The sequence below is a fragment of the Haemaphysalis longicornis genome, unplaced genomic scaffold, assembly GCF_048455015.1.
Source record: "Haemaphysalis longicornis isolate Haplotype H1 unplaced genomic scaffold, Haemaphysalis longicornis Haplotype H1 scaffold_1, whole genome shotgun sequence".
NCBI classification, from domain to species: domain Eukaryota; kingdom Metazoa; phylum Arthropoda; class Arachnida; order Ixodida; family Ixodidae; genus Haemaphysalis; species Haemaphysalis longicornis.
Window position 1 is genome coordinate 425,960,621 of NW_027526203.1, and position 20,771 is coordinate 425,981,391.

Sequence of the window (20,771 nt, forward strand, 5' to 3'; positions counted from 1 at the left end):
AATCTACCTATCTACTCATTAGGCGTTCTACCACGCGCTAGAACCTACTCCAAACAAGGAATGCAGTTGTACTACATCTGGAAATTTACAATATGCGGAGTTATGTACCTTCTGCCCCAGTGAGTACGCCACATTATCGCTGTTCAAAAGGTAAACCTCAGTGTCGAAGGGAGATCAGATAACAGGCCTCGCTTTGCGTCCGGTAGACAGCAGTGTTAAGCTTACGGTGGCAATCCGTGAAACAAGGCATTTGCTTGCATTTTTTCTACTGAACAGCGGTTTCAGTGCATGTGAAGGAGAACATAGCTTTGTCTTCGCCCGTCACATGGTTGCGAGAGTCGACCCAATGAGAGCAAGTTAGAAGACGTATTTAATGCTGGACCATCCTCCATATAACCAAAGCTAACCTGAAGTCCACAGGCGAAAATGAGTAATTACCTCACAACAAAGATGAATCAAATTAACAAGCGAGCGCAAAGCATCCAAGACCCTGTTTGTTGAATACATGCAGCTACGCTCGTCAAAAATAATTGACTAAATGGTCCAGCTCCAAATTCAGCGGCCGGCACCGGCAAACAAAACCATGCAAATGTGACGCAAATATAAATTCAAAGTGAAGGCAGAGAAGGTGCGTAGTGCCTGCGGACTTATAGCTAAGCAAAAGCCAACTTCCACAGCCGCTCATAGCTTTGATGAAACCGAAAACACAATGTTTCTTCCAAGTTTTCGGGCACGGGGCATCATGGCAGTCATATCTCGCGGCTCAATTCGGGCTGTGTGATGCACGACGACGCTGATAAGCAAGTTTGGCAGGACAGTGCGGGTAAACAAGTTTGGCGCTCAATGGAGCAAAAGGCACAGCTGTTCCACCCATGCTCGATATAGGGATGACATCAGAAAATTAAAAAGCAAAGAATGGACTTGGACAGTGAATGACAGGAGCAGTTGGAAGAACATACGAGAGCCCAGTAGAGGCCTTCGTCCTGTAGTGGGCACAAACAGGCTGATGATTATGATGATGATTTCCTTAGCGTGCTAGAGTGCTGGCTCCTCCCCCCCCTACACGCACACACATGCACACACGCACACGCACACCCACACACAGATAAATGTAGTTTAGTTTCTCTATAGTATTTGCATAGCCTGAGTCACGTTTAAAAATGGGAGCCTAAAGCCGTGAAAACGCACGTTACGAAAATTATCACATGAATGTGCCCAGCAGAACAGTGCGGACAATTTCCAGGGGATACACCATGCAGTTGGCTCGCTGAAAACCACCTTAACTGCGACGGTTTATAGGACAAGCAGTTTCTCTTAAAGTGCCCAGAGCAACTTCACAGTGCGATGAGCGACTACGAAATCTTCTCAAGACTGAAAAAGTCAAGACTGAAAAAGAATGACTTCAGTGAGTGTAGTGCATGCTTGCAGCTTCGCACGGCTCTCCTCTCGAATAAATTGAATGGTGCCAGTGCAGTGAAGCCACCACCCATGCCTGCCCGGCCTGCCTGTGCCGTGCACATTGGTAAACAACAGCTGCAATGGGCTTGTGCTGCACCTCACACCTCTTTTCGCAGCACGGTGCCCCCGTGGTGAAATCCCGCCAAGAACAGTGACACCAATAGTGGGAATAGAGTCAGCGGCAGTCTGGCACTGCATCATCCCCTTTCAACTTTCATGGTTCTGCAAACTGTACGTGACCTGTCTTTGCAAGTGCGCACTCAAACTCATAGTATTTAATCGGCACAAGGACCTCCACTCGTGAGTACAAACTCGTGAGTACATATATTCATGAGTATAGATACTTGCGAGTAGGGAACGAATGTACTCATGCCTGTATTCACTCGTCATTAGGCTCACTTTTTTTATTTGGGCATGTACTCACTCAGCATTGTACTCAACCTGTTTGGGCACAAATACGTTCACTTACGGGTTAGTATGCTGACCTATGATGGACAGGGAATGTAGATTGAATCATCGTTCATGATATTAACTTAAGTTAGTTTTTGCTTAAAGATGGTTTGCTTTCACGTCTACATCCCTCTTCTTGACGAACACCCTGGGAGGGTATGTGCCGTCACTGTCGAGGCAGTGACTCGTGGACCCATAGAACATGGCATGTGGGTTAGCACTCCTGCGTGCATGCAGCATGCACTCAAATGGGGTTTTCGCTGACAAACAATGCAGGAACAAACGCAATAATGATGGGTTCCCAAGTCAGCCACACTCTTAAAACTCTGACTGCCATGATTGCATACAAAATGATTTCGATGCTCTCAGCAAAATGATGAACAAACTAGTGGAATATTTTACAGCTTTACTATCTTCAGTCTTGATTAACTTTTACCGTAACATTTGAAATTATGTTTAGGCTGTTTCAAGTAAACATATTCACCAGGGCCTTCTGGATGTGACAGTACCACAAGATTGATATTTAAAATCTAATTCAAATAAAACCGTTTAGAAAGTCTGGTTTAGGAGAGAACTTTGAAGTGACAACCATGATAGTTGAACCAATTGGCTCGTCCCTGGGTGGGGTCCGAGGCAGAGTGGAGGGGTTGTATACAAACCATCGACAAACTGAATGAAATTTCTTTACCCAGAAACTGAGCAGAGATCTTTATATTTTGAAGGCACGCATGCCCGCCAGACCACTCGACTGCACTCGCTGCAAAGCATAGGGTAAGAAAAAAAAATGGACCGAACATGCAAGGTCGATGCCACGGCTCATTCCTTACTCACACTCAGCCTTACACAATTTATCACCACACAGGTGAGACATAATAAGGTGGCACTTCGTGCACCTGAAATTTTGTATTACAGGGTGAAAGAATATACTCCCCCAAATAAGCACTCAAGCAGTTCAGGGCACCTCACAAGCTTACCATGCTTATAGCTTCACCCACAATGCGACATGGAGCACTGGAAACTGCCACAGCATGTTAACAAAATCACTGACTCCTTCATCTCGTGATTCCTGGCTCTTGGAGGGGACATAAGAAAGTAGTAAAAAAAAAAAAAAACTAGGAATAGCCGCTATGAGCTTGAAAATGCTACGGCAGCAGGCCCCAACTCATGGCTACAATTGCTTTTAGATGAGCATCCAGAGACTTAGCCACCCTCAAACAAAAATGGTCACCAAGCCTGCAGAACCAACGTGTGCAACGGTTTCGTTCTCTTCTGTCCTGCGAGGCCTTCACTGACTCACGAAGGACAGAAAGGAACAGCATTATGAAATATTCACAGCATCACGAGTTACAGCACCGCACTACCCAACCAGCAAGCTGAGTTTTTAGAGTCCACCACAGCCACAACCTTGTTTGGACACGATTCAAGGCACACAGAGGTATAGAAAGCATTTACGACGTTAGCAACATTACACAATGCAATGCTAAAGCTAACCTAAGTACACTATTTAACAAACACAGCCACGTTGCTGAGCGAAGCGAGACAACTCACATTTTGCAAGCGTCACGATGATGTGCAATTACAAAACTCTGGCATTTGGCACAAAATTTTTGTAGGCAGCCTTAGTTCTTTTTAACCAAGTGATGAGGAGCAGCAAAGATTTGCACCAAGCTCATTTGTTCAAAAGGACGGCTTGGGGTAAAAAAGAGAAGTATAAGATATGAAGGGAGGTACCACCTCCTATGCAAGTACTGCTCTGTACCTTGCAAAAAAGAAAATTAAATTTAAATCGTTTTAGTGCACTCCCACATATCTTGCTTGAATATTTAACACCCTACTGATATCGAACGAAAATTCATTTGCAAGTACAGAAGCTTACAGCATGTTTCAGTGATGCTGATTAATCAATGAAAACAGCTAGGCAAAAGTTCCTGTGTCCTTAACAAACTGGCATAAATCCTTTGCATGCCCACTTGGTATGCAGATATCCAGTTTTGAAGTGAGATGTTATACTTGAGAAGTTTGATTGCACATGGCTAAAAAAAAAAAAACTAAATGCTAGTTGTCTGACTGAATGTCAATTCTTCAAATAATTTCAACAGTATCCCTAGCTTACATTCAGACTGCCCTCATAGCGAAACTATGTTAAGCCTAATACAAATACAGTGCCTGTAGTTCCAACCAAACCTTTCATAGATTATGCTTAAAAATGAAGAGCTTGGTTATGCTGAAATTTGAAACGGAAGCTGAGGAGAAAGCAGACGGGTTGCTGCAAATTAGATATAAACCCACAGCCTCTGCATGTACATGATGAGGATGTCTGTGTTATTGCTTTTATATGTTCCCTACCTTGGACATTAGCTAATCGTCAACTTCATTTATTCACTGCCCTAAAAACATGTAGCTTAAAATTAAAAGTTAACTCCACCTTATTCTCAGTAGGCTACAAATAGATTTAGATACAGTAAAGACTTATTATTTTAACTTGGCTAACCTGAAATCTCAGCTCACTCCAAGGTTTTTGACATCCAGAAAAAATCACCATGAGCTCTATGTAGTTTTACTAACTACTTATCTTGAAAGCTTTTTTGTGGGGGGCAGACACCAGATAACACAAACACTGCAAAATTCTGGGAAAATTCCAGGCCCATAGTCTTATAGTGAGCTATTTGCGAGCTCCCTATAAAACTGTTAGCTTTTACGAGTGGTGATTATACCCAAAGATTGTTATGAAAGCAACAGAAATTAAATTCCTTAAACAAATAACGTATTATACCGACATGACAATAAGCAAACATGACGACATGTGTGCTTCTAGTTTAAGAGACAGGTTTTTATGACACCTCCACCTACTGGTCTGCTTATCCTATCCAGATTGCTTTCTTCCCCCTTTCTGGTGCCCCTGTCCAGTTGAAGCAATGCAGTTCGTTCAACTGCCACTGGTTGTGTGGCTTCAAGATTCCTTCTTAAGCAAACGTGAATGTAAAGAAGGCAACCATTTCAAAATTTTGTTTCTAGCGCTAAGGAATTAAGGTACGTACAAACTGGAATTTAAATATGCCTGCATGTGCAAAAACAGTGCACGAGCCAAAAAAATGGCTGGTTTTCACTATTTTACTTCCAAAAGATGTCAAGCTGCTGAGCTTGCACTTCAGTACAAAACGCACAGTTGCTAGATGTGCAACGTTCTTGGAACGCGTGACTTATTATACAGAGAAATTTTTGGCATTTTGCTCGCCTTGAAATTTCATTAAACTGGGTTCTTTTCCCCCCCAGTTCTCGGCATTTTGGGTTAACGCAGCTTTAATGTATTTTCATATTATGGTACATGCATAGTGGTTCTTCTGGTACCTATTTGCTTGGTCGGTCCCAACCAGCAGCAGAAGCAAAGGCAAAAGGGCAATGATAGTTGCTGTAGCATAGGTGAGAGCCCCCTCCCCTAAAATGAAGGCTTTGGCTCCACAGGCAGTGCTCAATCAACCCACTTAGGGTTGCTATGACTGAAAAAGTATGACGCTCCTGGCTCTCGCCCTCTTCCATGGCAGAAGACTCAGAAAACCAATCACGACACTCATGGTACCATGCTCATTCTTTATGCAGGAACGACTTTAGCATAAAAAAAGTCCCATTGCAGTTACATTACACTTCGAAAACACACAGTACTTACAAATTCCTCTGAGGATCGTGCCCTCTCAACAATAAAATCTTATTAAATATCTCTTGAAACATGTGCATACATATGGTTATTTCTCCGAAATTTACAAGCAACTATGAAATATATAAGCTAACTATCTGGTATCAAAGGTTAACGTGACATGTTTTTGCAAACTAAAACAAAAGCATCTCAGTCTTACGCATGTGGCAATAATTACATTTACAGTGCACAGTATGTGTGTCTGACAGCGCACAAGGATGGTATTTACAAGCAGTGTCCATTGCAGTTCAGCTGCACAACAGCAAAGAGCCTCGACAGTGGCCAGTCCTAGCTACACAGCAGACACCGCACCCATGCAGCAGCAGCAGCAGCTCCTCAGCAGCACCCGAGGGAGACGGGGGTGGGTGTGACGGGAGACGAAGCAGAACTAAAAGGCAAAGGGCGGGAAAACGACGCGGCACAAAACCCACTTGCCCGCTGCACTGGCTTCAACACTGGTTGCATCAGTGATAAAAACAACCTCAATGGAGAACAATTTTGCAAAGCCTTTTTTCTCTTCTTTCCACCTTTTGAACAAAATTTACACATCGTATCACAGAAGTGATGTGGGACTTCTGTGGGAAACGAAGAATAACCTAGAAGAGAGGCTTCTCATGTGCAGATAAAGACCTCACTGTTCACAGTATGGACAATATATACAACATGTAAAGAACATAGGGCAAAATGAAATTAACTACAACAGTTCATAAGTAGATGCGGAACACTATGCCACAAATATAACAATTCAACGCGCAAGCTTGAGCTTGCCTCAAATCCTGCTTGTCTTAAAAACCAGCGGGGGAAAAGTATACATTACAGCGCCTTGCTGCTATGCTCAACCTAAAAGCCAACACAAGACGGCATCTGACTGGCATGCACAACTGTCCACGCACTACATAAAAGGGAGGGAGAGGGGAGGCAAGTTGTTGAACACTAGCGACGAGGCTCTGCACTATGACCTGCAAACTCGCATCCACAAATCCTCCCGCCAAGCTTCTGCTGCCTCTAGGACCACCCGGCAAAGCAGCGTGTATAGCCGGGGATGTGCAGGCCAGGCAACAGGTAGTGACACACCTGACAGCGGCTTCTCATCATGCGTTCTCCGTCCTCTTTGCACAGAGTCACCAAGCCTTTGTCAACAAGGAAAGAAGAGAAACATTGCCGGAGCCAACAAGTTCGTGCACCGCCGGGCGGCGGGCCATGGCTGACACGGATCCACACAGGGGGACAGGGGGGCAGTGGGGGGATTTAGGAGGGTGCACTCGGTTCACTGAGGGCCAGTGGTTTCTCAAGGGGAGAGGGGGGAAGAAGCCACTTATGTGTCCAAGGTGCGATTGCATGTGTGCCACTTGACTTTTCTACTTGAGGTACGACTTGTACAGGAGTGTGCTGTGTATGCTGTCCCGCTCCTGCTCCATGAGGAATAGAATATCCTTCAGGTTGACTCGTTTCACTCTTGGTCGCATCTGGAAAAAGAGGAAATGTTGCCAACAACAGCAGGGATGAGCCATTTCGTATAAACAAACACAACCACTATAGTGCCCATTTTGTTCAGGTGCTCTGAGCAGCTCAGGAGAAATGCTTTAAAAATTCGTTATGTGTTACACCTTTGAAAGAATTATGTGATTTCTTAGATCCATCAACACAATTTCACAATTTGTGGAAACCCAAGGTTTCAAAAGGTTCAGACCATTCAGTCATACCCTACCAACGATCAAGCCACTAAATGCAACTGTGACCTCTAGATGGGCATGTATGCTACTAGCTTTTGCAAATGACAAATGCTGCAAAAAGCTATTTAGGCAAAATGAAAAGACGTAACTTACCGGAAGTTTTGAAAATGAGTTGCTGAGGCCTGAACCAGGGCCAAGACCAGCCTGAAAAATTTGAAAGACAAAAAACAAATAAGAATCTCGCTCCAAATATAGAAAATTAAAATGAGCATCATCATTTCGCAGCAGTAGAACAGTCACATCAAGGTCTTTGAACAATTTTTAAATGAAGAAAATTCATTGTTTATGACACTAATCCACACTATTTTGTCACAGAAACTTTATTCAGAGCAATTTGGGTGGCAAAAATATTTATTTTGCTACAGATATGACTTTAAAAAATCACTTATATTACGCCTTACTAATATGATTAGACCCTATAGACCGTTTACAGCGCGGCACCTGGGCGCGGCCATATTGGCCGGTGTGACGTCATCCGGCATGGCTGGCCTTTTAGAACGAGTTTCTCGCCATGGCCTTCACTGGTGCCCGTGCGCATCGGCAAGCGCCAGCACGGCTTGATGGGCGAAATTGATAACCTTTTAACTCTTTCAGTACGGCGCCATAGGCCATTGTATGCCGGTATCCGATGATTTCAAACGTCCCAGGAAAGCTAAAAACGGTGCCTGGTGGACAACTAACGCCATCTGGCGTATTTATTGACAACTCATTCTTCGATTTTATTACGTTTTGTTGATATTTCGCGTGCGTGCGTGTGTGCACGCGCACGTGCAAGCATGCACGTGTGCTTATGTGCACGTGCGTGCATGCGTGCGTGAGTCTATATGGCGTTTCCCATGACTGGGACCAATAATTGAAATAACACATGTAGAACCATACAGCATCAACTCAGGGTGGTTAGAACTATTGCGTGCCCAATTCTTTAACTTTAACTTTAATTAAAATACAATAACTACTTTATATCCGAAAAATTTTAACTACAAAGCTGCTGAGCATCCAAAAGATGTGCCAAATTCTGAAGTTCATGTGACAATTCTTTGAATGGTACAGAATGTATGGCGCTTGAACGTAGCATCAAAAAATAAGGGCACAGCGACAATTTACGTCCACATGGCGATGCCCAGCGCTAGGGTGTGTCGAGCTGTTCAAGGCTTGAATGATGTGCGCCGCACTACCGGTAGCCTGACTTTGGTAGGTTTTCTTTTGTTTGTTTTTTCTACATGTTAAAAATTTTCTAGCAAATTACTGAATCTGCCATAAAAATTTTTGGCTTGATTTACTGGTTTTTCAAAGGCTAATAATTTGATATAAATATTTCATGAATAAGTTAAAATGCAAAAATAGTGTTGGCTAACCAACACCCCTCCAAATGATAGTTAATTACTTTGTTGCTGGAAAATGCGACATTTCTCATTTTGTCCTTCTGTCCTAGTTAGAACCAGAGCTCCCGCTACACCCCCTTGCTTCTTCTGATTGCATGTGAACTAAGAGGAGAAACTTTTGACCAAAATTTGAAACTAAACCAAAGCTTACTGTCAGCTGCACTGAGACAGCCTGTTTTACTATGTTTACTGGCTGCTGAAGTTTGTGTCTTTCAAAAACATGTGCTCAGCAAAATTTGCCTGATAGATTTATTTTGAGTTTACATGTCCCTACGTTACCTCCCCACTCCTTTAAGAAAAAATTGTTTAGATAACCTCTGCCAACCTGGTTTCACCATTTGCAATTCACCATTCACCAACCATAGTGTGGATGTACCATGGTACCAATTTTTAAGGTTTTTGAATTTTCTAAGTTAATAAAAAACTGCTACTCCTATGACTGGCATCTTTGTATTCGTGGCACTGTGATCAATGAATATTGGCAAACCTGTGTTTACCCTTCGGTATTCCTTTCAGCGATGGATTTCCTTTGGCAAAATGTGGGCACTTTGTGTCTCGTTTTTGTTTCTCTGCTGAACACTAGAATACAGCACAGCTGGCTGCCACTTATGTCTTCCAAAACTTTCTTCCATTCTGCTAGAGTCGGCCGACTTCTGCAGTTTTTTTCGTTTACCAGCAATCTCAGATGAACTTAATCGCTCCACACGATTCTAGCTCGGGGTTGCTGAAAATCCCGATTCGGCTGAGACTAGGAGGCTTTTTTGAATAATTCCGTTAATAACAATGCTTGTGACCCCTGATGCAGTGTATTTCGTTATTGCACGTAATGCTCAGAGTTTAATTCACCAAGCAGGTGCCTGCTTTCGCTGCAGCTTTATTCTTAGTCAGCGTGGCAGATATGGCAGTGCTTACAAATGTGCAAAGAAAATTTTACTGTACAGTGTAGACCATTTATAACGTAACCGCTTATGGCGTGGGACCGGATATAATGCGGGTTTTTGTGACCACCAGTTTGCCTCCCATAGAACTCAATGCATAAGCATACCACTTAAAACGCAGCTGGCCGAAGCACAATACCGTTTATAGTGCGGTTTTTTGGCGGGTCCACTGATCAACCGGCGCAGCTGAGGCGTCGTTTTAGGGTCGCAAAAAAGAAAAAAGGAAAGGAAAAAAAGAGAGAGAGAAAGAAATGGATTCAGCCAACCCACGCAGTGCACTCCCTATCTCCTCTAACTTATAAACTGAAAGTAAAAAAGAAAACGCGCGTCCTTTAGTTCGCGTTCCATGGGCACTGGCGTGATAACCACAACTGCCCTTGCGCTCGGCACACCTCGGAAGATAGCAAGCCCCCCCTCCTCCCTCTTCCGCACCGTGACATACGTTATAAGCGGTCTACACTGTAGTTGATTTATGATGGAAGAAAAAAATTTTTGGTAAGTAACTATTAGTATTTCCTGCAAGTGCATGTGGGCTCTGTTGTTCCTACCCCCACAACAGTTGGTGTTAGCAAGGGATGATCCCTAGAAACTCCATTGATTGTTGGGTTTAACGCGCCGACGCAACGCAGGCGATGAGGCGCGCTGTAGTGGAGGGCTCCGGATTAATTTTGACCAGCTGGGGATTTTTAACGTGCGCCGAAATCTCGTACACACGGGCATTTTTGCTTTTCGCCTCCATCAGAAAAGCGGCCGCCGCGGCCGGGAATCAAACGCCCGACCTCGTGCTCGGCAGCACAACACCTTAGCCACTGAGCCACCGCGGCGGGTCCATCCCTAGAAACTCATCCTAGGAATGTCATATGTTTATAATGAAAGACATCTAGACACCTGGACAAGGTTCTCAGATCATGGGAAAAGGTTGTAGTGTCTCTCCTTTGTGGTCACGGCTGTACAAGTATGGCAGCAAGGTCACATGTCGCGCAGTCGCCACTACACTGCACACATGGTGCCGCTACTTGCACATCTGTGAAGGAAACTCTACATTGTGACGTTTTGTTGGAATTTTCCTTGAATTTTCCCCGTTAAACATTAAAAACTATTTGCTCTGTGCATGTGAAGCACTGGAGGTCATGGCAATGCTCCACATGCATGACAAGTCTAAGGTGTTGGTGCACATTGGTAGCTTTGTGGTGAGGTGGCCGGAGCAATAATTCCTGTAACACTTCAACTGACGCGTGGTACTCTTCCCATTCAGCTAGGATTTGGCACTGGGATATTGCAGCACATCACTGGATGAAGTGGCGGCAAGTTCTTCGGACTCAAAAGGTGCGACATGCAGGAAGCATGCCGGATGTATAATGTTACAGAGCAAGAGGTGATGGAAGGTTTACCTACTCCATAAAGTTTACTGGAGGGAAGTTGTGCTCCGAATGAAGCTTTCGAAGGAAGAGCCTTCGAAGCAGCAGCCAGACACCCACACACATCTGTTTGACTGCTCAGTCAAACAGACGTATGCACAGTCGAGAATCAGCGAATTAAAGCCGCTGCATTTAGTCAATATGCATCTACGTTGAAGTGCAGCTCTCTAGGAGCATCCAAGCAGATCGAGAACCTTGTTGATTATGCGAGAACTATCTAGGCGAGTGCTAAGAGCACTGCACTATTTCCCTAAAAAGTAGAATAACCAGGTGCGGCTAAGCGCTGGCAACAAACCGACAACCATTGACAGAACTTGCTCCGTGACAATGTCGTACTTTTTGGTGCACTTCTTTATTAGTTTTCCTGCAGTGAATACTGCTGCCCTACCAGAGGCATGACTGGGGAAAAAAAAAACTTGACTACGCCTGACTTAATTTTTTTTTCGGGCCTTTCAATTGAAACATGTAGCATGCTTGAAAGTAAGCTTTGGTTATTGTGGAGTGATTTTGTACAGTGTGGAGAAAGAAAAGAAAAAAAAAAGCGTGTGGACCTTGGGCCCTCTGGGAGGATCCAACTTACTCCTGCATTCCCACTGTTCTCTGTCTTCAACTTCTTCCGTGGACCAATGGCCAGAAGGGCAGTCATGTTTGCTTCTCTCTGCCTCATCTCTTCCATTTCAGCCTTTTGCATCTGAAAGCGAAGGCAAAGAACCACTTTTACCACAGCTCACAAGCCAGAAATTAGTAGGTGCAAAAACAAACAGTCAGTGCAATTTTCACCCCTGCTATGAAGCTTGGAAGGAGTGCAACTACAAGGTACAATACCAACCTCACTTGTGCAGCAGCTACAAAGCAAGACAACTAGAAACGCAAAAAGCTACAAACATGTAGTTGCACAAAGGAAGGTATAATACCACTAGAACTTACGGTACTTTGCTAGAAAGCCACAGAAGAAAAAAACAGTAAAATCACCCATAAGCCACTCACGCTTGCCTACCTAAGAACACTGTGACTGATCACAACTGCATGCATGCAGTCCAGCACCTATCAATTCCAGTGGTGCACAAGATTATTTTTATTCCCAAGCTCCCCTTCTTCCCAAGCCACTCTTGTTTGTTGACTGAACCAGATCTCATTGCTCCAACCCAGTCAAGCTGAAGTTGACTCAATACCAGGCACAAAATACGAACTATTTATGTACATCTCTGAAAACAAAAGTTGGTCACAGCTTCTTATTGCTCATTTTATAACTGACAAACTTGCTCTTCTCAATAAAGTTCAGCGCAGCCCACTTGAAAACATTAGCGGCCAACCAGTTAAAAAGAAAGAAAAAGAGATTAACAAATGAAATAACACAACCTCCACAGCACGATGCAGCGATTCAATTAGGCCATTACCGAGTTCTTCAACGTGAGCTGCAATGTCATCCCACACGCGTATTTTTAATGTTTGCCTTTATCATAAAAAAAAAATCACCGTGACCTCGCTACTTAACGTTGGGGCGTAAAGATGCAAATAAAATAACCACAAGTAGCACAGCAATGTGAAAAGAGCTGGCTAGCGATAAATGCAGCCGAAAGGCATGACTGTACCTCCTTTGCCTTCTGCTTCAGCTTTAGCTGCTCCGGGTCTTCCATTTTGGAACGACTCTGTATGCAAGAATGAAAGCAGAAAAAGCAAATTAGCAATCAATCACTTATTTAGGAGACACAAAGTGATGGCACTGCCTGCCTACCCAGAGACAGCTGATAAGACTGAGTGCGTGCACACGCAGAACCTCACTTTCACTGCTTCAACAAGCTTACAGAGCCTGCTTCTTTACAAGGGGACACTAAAGGCTAAATAATGTCTTGGTTGGATAAGATCATACCTTTCGTCCTTTCCTCAAAGTCAAACAATCCCGTCTTTTCTTTCTTAGAAGTTAATAGTTGAAGTTGACACTGCTCTTGGTTATTTCTTTCCCATTAGTTCTTTTTTACTGCGATACAAAGGAACATGCGCAAAATCTGATCGAGGAAGCCGTGCAGTGACGCCATCCAGAAAGGGGGTGTAAAACTACCCCTCACTTGTTGATCGTAGTAGACAGAAGAGCAAACGGCTGTCTTGGCTGCCCTGTTGCCTAAGGGTTAATCTCACAATTTTACTGCTGGCTCTAGCAGATACGGTTAGCAGAAATGAAGAATATCACTACCTAATGCATTCACTATCCTGAACTTTATGACACCAGTTGTTCACCTGTTGAAACCAAAACAATGGTGACTGCTTATGAGGTTCATGCGAGGCAGCGCTGTAGCAAGTGTCTTTGAGAAAGAGGGTTCATAAAAACCTGCTACACTCATTTAATCTACATTTGCAGGTACTGATCTCACTGTTCCTCCAGAAAATGTTTCAGCAAGCTCACTCGTAAAAGGGCAGTTCGACCAGATAAAAGCCAAGTCAGTCAAATATTGGCCAGCCATACAGCACAAAAGAAGCTACAGCTCAAGCCAAACTTTGGCATTTCATGGCAAGCACTTTTGAAAGTTGATTTTTTTTTTAGCCAAGAGAAAAGTTGTCAAGAAGGCCAAAGGAACTGCCTGGCAAGCAATGCAAAATGGTTAAAACTGGATTGATGCAACTAAAATTGGTTACTTTAGAAGAAAATGCTTAAATAAAAAGATGGTGGTCACATACCGTAATTACCCGATTCTAACGCGCCCCCGATTCTAACGCGCACCTGATTTTCCAGGCAAAAAAACGAAAAAACTTGCACCTCAGTTTGTAACGCGCAAGGAACTTTGTGAGCAAGAAAAACGAATGCGAGAGAAACCGGCGATTTATTTCCCGCAGTAATCTCACTCATCTCACTCCTCGTCGCTCTCCGCTGACCACAACATCTCGTCCTCGGAGCCGTCAAGCGCGTTCGCGATGCCACACTTCTGAACGAACGTTCAACCATGTTCCATGGGATCGTGGCCCATGCCTCGCACGCCCATCCCGCGAGCTTCTCCAGAGGCATACCAGGGTGTCTACCAAGTTGACATTTGGAAATTCCCTGAGTTTTCCAGGTTTTCCCTGAGTCTTTTTGATAAATTCCCTGAGTGACACAGAACTCTAACGTCAACACGGGCTGACACCCCTTCACCGGTTGCGGTTACCCTCTAAAAAGCGCCTTATAAAATAAAATATGACATAATAATGTGTGAATGCTAACCAGTAACTTTTATCTCATTCGAAAAGAAAACATAACAGAGCGGTAGGAAAATTCCCAGCGAATGAAATAATTAAGAAAAAAAAAAGGTAAAACCGTACTGCCATGTTCTCAGCTCGCACTCAATGACTCAGTGCTGTATTTCACTGCTTCAAAGAGTTTTTTTTGGTTTGGATGAGGGACACCTGCATCTTAAACACCGTCACATTAGGTGCCCTTAAATGCCACCATACTTCTAGCATCAAAGCACTGCGCAGGATAAGCGTGAAGAGTATTTGGGATTCACATTGGAAATCAGAAACACCTCAACTACAACCCACTATTGTGACTCAGCGTAAAGTTCTTTTGGCACGCAGTGAAATATAGTGCTGGCTTGCAGTTAAAGGTAACTCTTAAAACAGGATACAATGTCTATATTTGATACTTAAGAAGTATTTTGAACACAGCTGCGATCTTTTAAACATGGAAATTAAGAGAAATGTGTTTTTATTATTACGCCAGATCCACATCTCAAAGATTCACAATGTGCGTCAACTAACTAGAAGCCACAGTAGATGGTGCCAGGTGTTCCAGCATAGGATTGAAAGCTACTATTGCCCCGGCCCCTGCAGACTCCCTTACGCTGCCCCAACAAGCTATTGCGGCGTGCAACATTTTCTTCCACTTTCAGGAGTCCAGGGGGTCAGGAGGGGGGAAGGGGGGGGGGAGTGACTCGCAAGCTGTATGAAGCTAGTTCTCACTGGAACCAAAGACTTCAGACGGCGCCATCAGCGACGGCTCCGGAGGGCTGTCCACTTTTGACGTGCTGTTACTTGAGCCAGCATTACCGTGAATTTTCCTTCATAAAGTACAGCTAATTTTCCCCGATAGAAGGACAAATTCCATGAGTTTTCCCTGAGTTTTTCCAGACTGCTCAAAATCCCTGAGAATTCCAGGTTTTCCCTGTTTTCCAGGTTGGTAGACACCCTGCATACGCTTCAGCCAACCGCTCGTTGTGAACGCGTGGGAGCCGCCGCTGCTGCCATTGCTGTTATCAAGCACGCAAGTGGAATAATTTGACGATTTGTGTGAACGCCGAAAGAAAAGCCTAGGCGCCTAGATCCGAAAAATTGTTGCTAAAAGCTTTGGTGCCATCTTGAGATGGCGATGGCGATGGGTGGAACAAAATTTCAGCTGTTTCGGCAGTTTCGGTTTCGTATCCGATTCTAACGCGCATGCGATTTTTCGGCCTATTTTTGCGGAAAAAAGGTGCGCGTTAGAATCGGGTAAATACGGTAATTTTGGTTTTCCTTCATTTATTTATTAAATTTCCACAATATGCATATGTTTCCACAGAACACCTTGCTGTACACACTGCGCATCATTAATGGCATCTCCAGTAAAAACACGGGGACTTCTGTTTACATAGATCTTAGCATTTTAAGGGCAAAAAAAAGTGTCAGGTGGCGCCAAGATGCAGAAATTACCTTGGCAGCCCGCAGTAGGATCTCTCGTTCCTGTTCTTCGTGCCTTTTCTTCTCTAACCTGTCCAACTCCTCCAGAAATTTGAGTTGTGCTTTGACATCTTGCGTCACTTCGTACCGAGAATCGGTCTGAAAAACCAACATACAAATCAGCCACAATGCCATCAAAAGCCTCTTTGGGGAGATGACCACACTGTCTGTATTTCGCAAGGTAGTCACTCCAAAATCCATCGATAAACTCAATGGCTTAGTACTTGAGTAAGTTACACAAATCGGTATGGAGCTCAAGGGCAGTAAATGTGATCTCCTTATTTGGACGAAGACCATTCTAATACTGGAGAAGGAGAACCCAAGGTTGGTCCCTTATCAAAAAATGATTCAACCCTGCTTCGGTGTTGACACTTAAAGCACCGCTGAAATTTATTTCAGAGAACAGCGGAATTTATTTACTGTGCTTGCATTTCAGGATATGACATTAACAGGGTCAGCCTTGTTTGCCTTCATTTCAAGAAAGTTGGGTTAACAAAACATTTTAATCATCACACGAAAACAGAAATTACACTGCTTTCCGGCTTAAAAGTTGTATTGTTGAAATACTTGTGTTTTTTTTTTTTTCATACAAAAACAAAAATATGATCACTTCATCGCCATAGGGTTGAATAAAATACCAGCGGCAAATTTCACCGACTCTTCCAAATGCATACCATTTCTAACTGCATTTAAAACTAGCGTTGGTTGTAAAAGTGTAGGCATTGTGGCAATGGCGCTGTACATGGTGGTTGTCAGCATTCATTTATTTATTATTTATTTACAAGTTACAGCTAGCCTGGTATGCCAGGCTTTGAGCAGGTTTGGGCAGTACAAAAAAAAAAAAAAAAAAAAAAAGAAGGCTGGCTAACACACAAGCACGAAAATGCACTTGTACGAGAACAATCACTTTGAAGGGACAAAAAAAAACAAAAAAACTGTGCATCCAGTTCTAAGATAGCAACTACACGAGGGCAATAAATCACACTGAATTCAAATGGGCCACCAGAAAAGGTGAGACATCAGGGCATTGTGCAACATTAGCAGATAACAAATTCCAATCATGGCATGTATGGGGAAACAAGGAATTTTTAAAGACGTTAGTTTTACTGAAAGCTGAGCAACTTTCATTGCGTAGATGGAGCGTGCTGGGCGGCGAATGTATAGCGGCAGCTGGAAAACTGTAGCCACTCTGGCAGCGAGAGCCTACCGTTTCCCCACGTTGTTAACAAACACTTAGTAGGCCTATACAATAGACGGCTGCCTTTCTCTACTTTTTGACGTAACTATTCTCTGTACTGATATTTTGTGACCATCCCCCCATTAACAGATCCGCAAAATGGCTGTCAGGGGAGGCACTACAGAACGAAAGGCGTGACAGAAGAAAGCCTTTTGCGACCACTGGGAACATGGAGGAGAGAAAGTCTTTTCTGACCTTGATATTCTCAAGCCGGTGCTCAGCCACTACGCCCAGCTTCTGCACAAGCGTTTTTAACCGCTCCTGCGTGGCGTGGGAGATGAGGGCGACGACGTCTGAAGGGATCTCCTCGATGCCGTACTTGACAGCTGCAAAAAGCGGCAGGAGAGTCAACCGGCGTCCAAACTGCGAACTGCCAGCATTAATAAGCAACCCTGGATTGCCCTCTGCGGTACCTATGCTTGTGATTCTCCGCTGCAGGGGGCTTGTGAAGAGGAAGTTTTCATCCTTGCAGGACCTTATCTGTGTGCCAACAATCTCCGCATTAGATGCAAGGATCCTCTGGCTCTCTTCAACAAGGTTCACTCCGCCCATAGCTGCCACGTCGTTGATGTCATCGTCATCCCTGCACACAAAGACAAAAGTCGGTGGTTAGCTGAATCTTATGAAGAAATGCTGTTCCAGAAAAGTGCCATTCAAAGAACTTGCACTGGTAAGGCTTACTTAACAGGTAGGAGCAAATATTTGATTTCTTTTTTTTTTTCAATATCAAATCAAACAAAATGTTATTAAAATATTCACTTCAAATCAGAGTTCCAGTGCTAAAATTCTGAAACATTTGGCTGCCATGAATGCTGAAGGTTAGGATGCTTTTTTTCCCTAAAAAGAATTATGCACATTTGGGATGAATCAAGTCCAAGCTGGTTTCCTTCTTTTTCATGGTATTGGCCTTGCGCTTCATTTTTTCTGCTGTGGTGTCTTCTCTATGTTGCCAGCTCGCTCCCGTCATTTGAAGGTCTGACTCCATAGCGCCAAAGACGGGAGTGTAGAAGGCGACAAAAGGTATTGTGATCGGCAGGTGCTAGAGAGATTTCTACAACCTGATAGCCACCGCAATCGTTAAGCACCATACCATAAACCATAAGAGACACACTTTTATGTATTTGTTGTGTGTGTGTGGAAAGGTGGAAAGGACGGGGGGGGGGGGGGGGCAATATGAAATTTTAATCACTAGCATATGGGGTATATTTATATCACAAACACACTTGAGTACACTCACATGCAAGCAGGTATCATAAGTGCTAACTTTGACGTTAGTTTTAAGAATTCAGTATTTGCGGAGTGAACCTCACAGACAGAAAAAAGGGGAAATAAACGCGGCTGACATACAAAGTGCGAATGCCTTCAGTTTCGGTTTCAGTCATGGAGTCACTCAAGCAAAAAAAAAAAGTTGCCTTGAGGTGCTCTTTCGACAGCAATAGTGTTGCACATGAGAGCACAATTTGGAGCTGCTGCTGAAAAAAAATCCCATGATGATTACTATACTCCCTAATGTGAAATTTCTGCACAGTGCGAACTGCAGTCTTCCCGGTCACGGTGCATATCTCCTGCTGTGTCTCAGGAAGTTATCGCATGATCAGCAAACTGACGGCGGGGCGTGCTACTCTGCCGTTACCTTGCAGCACCTCGCTGCCGCCGAGCATGTTATTGCAAATCGTGTTTGAAACTCCTGTACAAATGTCACGAGGTTCGGATGAGCCACAAGTAGAGGAGGAGTGTCTGGCGAAAGTGTGAGGGGGAGGTAGTATGACATACTGAGCCGTGGCGATGCACACCTTAGCAGCGCGTGCCGCCCTCCCCCTCACACTTTCGCCAGACGCTGCTCCTCCGTTTTCTTTCTGCCTGGGGTGCCTGTTTGCTCACTCAGTTACACAAACACCGCTGCATTCAACTTCACTGCCGCAAAACCCCAGTAACCCTGTACTGCTCAGTTCATCAAATGCAAAGACACTGTCAAGATTTCAAGAGGGCTGTTAAATGGCTCTTCATTGAAATTCATTAACGTTGTGTGTTGCAATGAAAATAAATCAATAAAACGTTTTCACTGTGCTGTTCATGGTTGCTGTTAGTTCCCTGAAATTATTTGAATTACTCACTCTGAAACATTAGTCACTTTGTATTTGCTTCAAGGACGAATATCCTTTGCACATGCTAAATATTTAAAGCCCCACTTCAGCAGAATGCTTGACAGTAAGGAACCTCTGCAAGTTTTGGAGCCACCCTCTTGTGCACTCGCCCTTAACTTGCATCTTTCGGTGCTCTTCGGCCAAGTAGCCCTTGCACAGTTAACCAACTCGATCAACTTGTACCTTCGAATGCAAGAGTACAAGATGAAGAAGAGATCTGATTTTTTTCTGCTGCAAAACCAGACAGTGATGACCTCTAAGGTTCAAGAGAATGCTCTTCTAACTGCCAGGGAACCAGCATCTTTGCCCACCTCCACCAATGAAACCTGCTCCAGTCCTTTCAACAACGCATGCTTCAATGTTGTTTCCAGCGATGTAGAACACAACACAGCTATGACAAGAAGCCCGTGCAAGTAGTAGTTTGCTGTCTATTTTAATGCTAGAGGCAGCCATTGGATGTGCACATACGAGGATAATTGCAAGTGCCAAAAGCGTGTGCCCACCTGAGTGAAGAGTAGGTCCGTTTCTCCTTGAGGGCTGTGACGGGAGTCCTGGTCGCCACCGGCGTGGCCACCTTGGTCTGCAATGCTCCCACTGTGGCTGGCGACAGGGACGCTGTCAGGTTGCTTGTCTTCGCCACGAGGAGAGACTTTGTACCGGGGGCTACCACTGTGGTGGCAGGCCGTGGCTGCAGTGCATGGCGTGAAGCAAGAAAAGAAAATGACAATTTGGCCTGGGCACTCCCACTCCAGTCCGCCCCATTACTTTTCATACAGGCTGACGAAACTGGGGCACAAATAGGCAAGAAGGCACTCGGTGAAAAATAAAAAGGAGTTTAGTGAATGCTGTAAAGTGGAAACTGCCACTTCAAAGACGGCCTACAACTTTGCTTTGTTTGAAAATTGGTGGGTGGTTCACATCACACAATTTCTTTCAATGGGAGATATCAGCAAAATGCAAATATTTTTTTTCCCCTTCAAATAATAATTATTTGGTGTCTGCTTTGATCGTAATTCCAGTATTTGAACAGTTCGAAATATTCAGCCCTAATAAATAGGAAAATAGGAAAAGTTTGGCTGCTTGCTGCCCCCCTTCACTCTGGAAACTATACCCAATAGTTGCTTCTGGTCCAGCCCAGTGCCGTACCGGATACCTTTGCTATCCAATAAGCCCCCCCTTAATCGTTCCCTTGAGGGTATTCGTCGCTGGTACTGCCTCATTTTGCGGCAAGATGTAAAAGGTATTATCTATGACAATGACACTACCACTCAGGAGCTGCTGCTGCACACCGTTGAGACAGTTCTCGAAGTGGGGGCCATCCATTTCTTCATGGTAGTTACCAGTCTTCCTACCACAGAAACATAAAGGCAGCTTTCAAATCATTGCTGCCTATGCGTGCGACAATGACCTGTTGATCTTTCTTTGAAGACTGCTTTAGTCCCATTGTGAAGCCGTGCCTGAAGGCATTTGAACTCAATTTCACAGTGGTGTCAGTCCACACAGTTGACGTCGTGTGTACTGCCGTCACCCAGGTCTCGCCCAAGTAGAAAATCTGTTGAACGATCCACTCAGTACAATTGGGTGTCTCGTAGATACTCATGTGACTATTCAAGGAGCATTCTTCAAGGAGTCTTCTC

The 20,771-nt window shown here is 44.2% G+C and overlaps 1 protein-coding gene across 6 annotated transcripts in view; it reads right to left on the reverse strand.

The window, feature by feature from the left end:
* Positions 1 to 5,482: 5,482 nt before the first annotated feature.
* The window catches only part of LOC144155686 (transcription initiation factor TFIID subunit 4-like), a 61,343-nt gene continuing 46,054 nt past the window's right edge, over positions 5,483 to 20,771 (reverse strand). For all 6 annotated transcript variants that reach the window (XM_077687285.1, XM_077687287.1, XM_077687284.1 and 3 more), the window contains 8 exons: positions 19,638 to 19,822; positions 17,404 to 17,573; positions 17,186 to 17,316; positions 15,727 to 15,852; positions 12,663 to 12,719; positions 11,651 to 11,761; positions 7,426 to 7,476; positions 5,483 to 7,065 (listed from right to left, as the gene is read on the reverse strand). In XM_077687285.1, the coding sequence (XP_077543411.1) occupies positions 6,958 to 7,065; positions 7,426 to 7,476; positions 11,651 to 11,761; positions 12,663 to 12,719; positions 15,727 to 15,852; positions 17,186 to 17,316; positions 17,404 to 17,573; positions 19,638 to 19,822 (939 nt within the window). In that variant the 3' untranslated portion in view covers positions 5,483 to 6,957. The remainder of the gene's footprint in view (positions 7,066 to 7,425; positions 7,477 to 11,650; positions 11,762 to 12,662; positions 12,720 to 15,726; positions 15,853 to 17,185; positions 17,317 to 17,403; positions 17,574 to 19,637; positions 19,823 to 20,771) is intronic.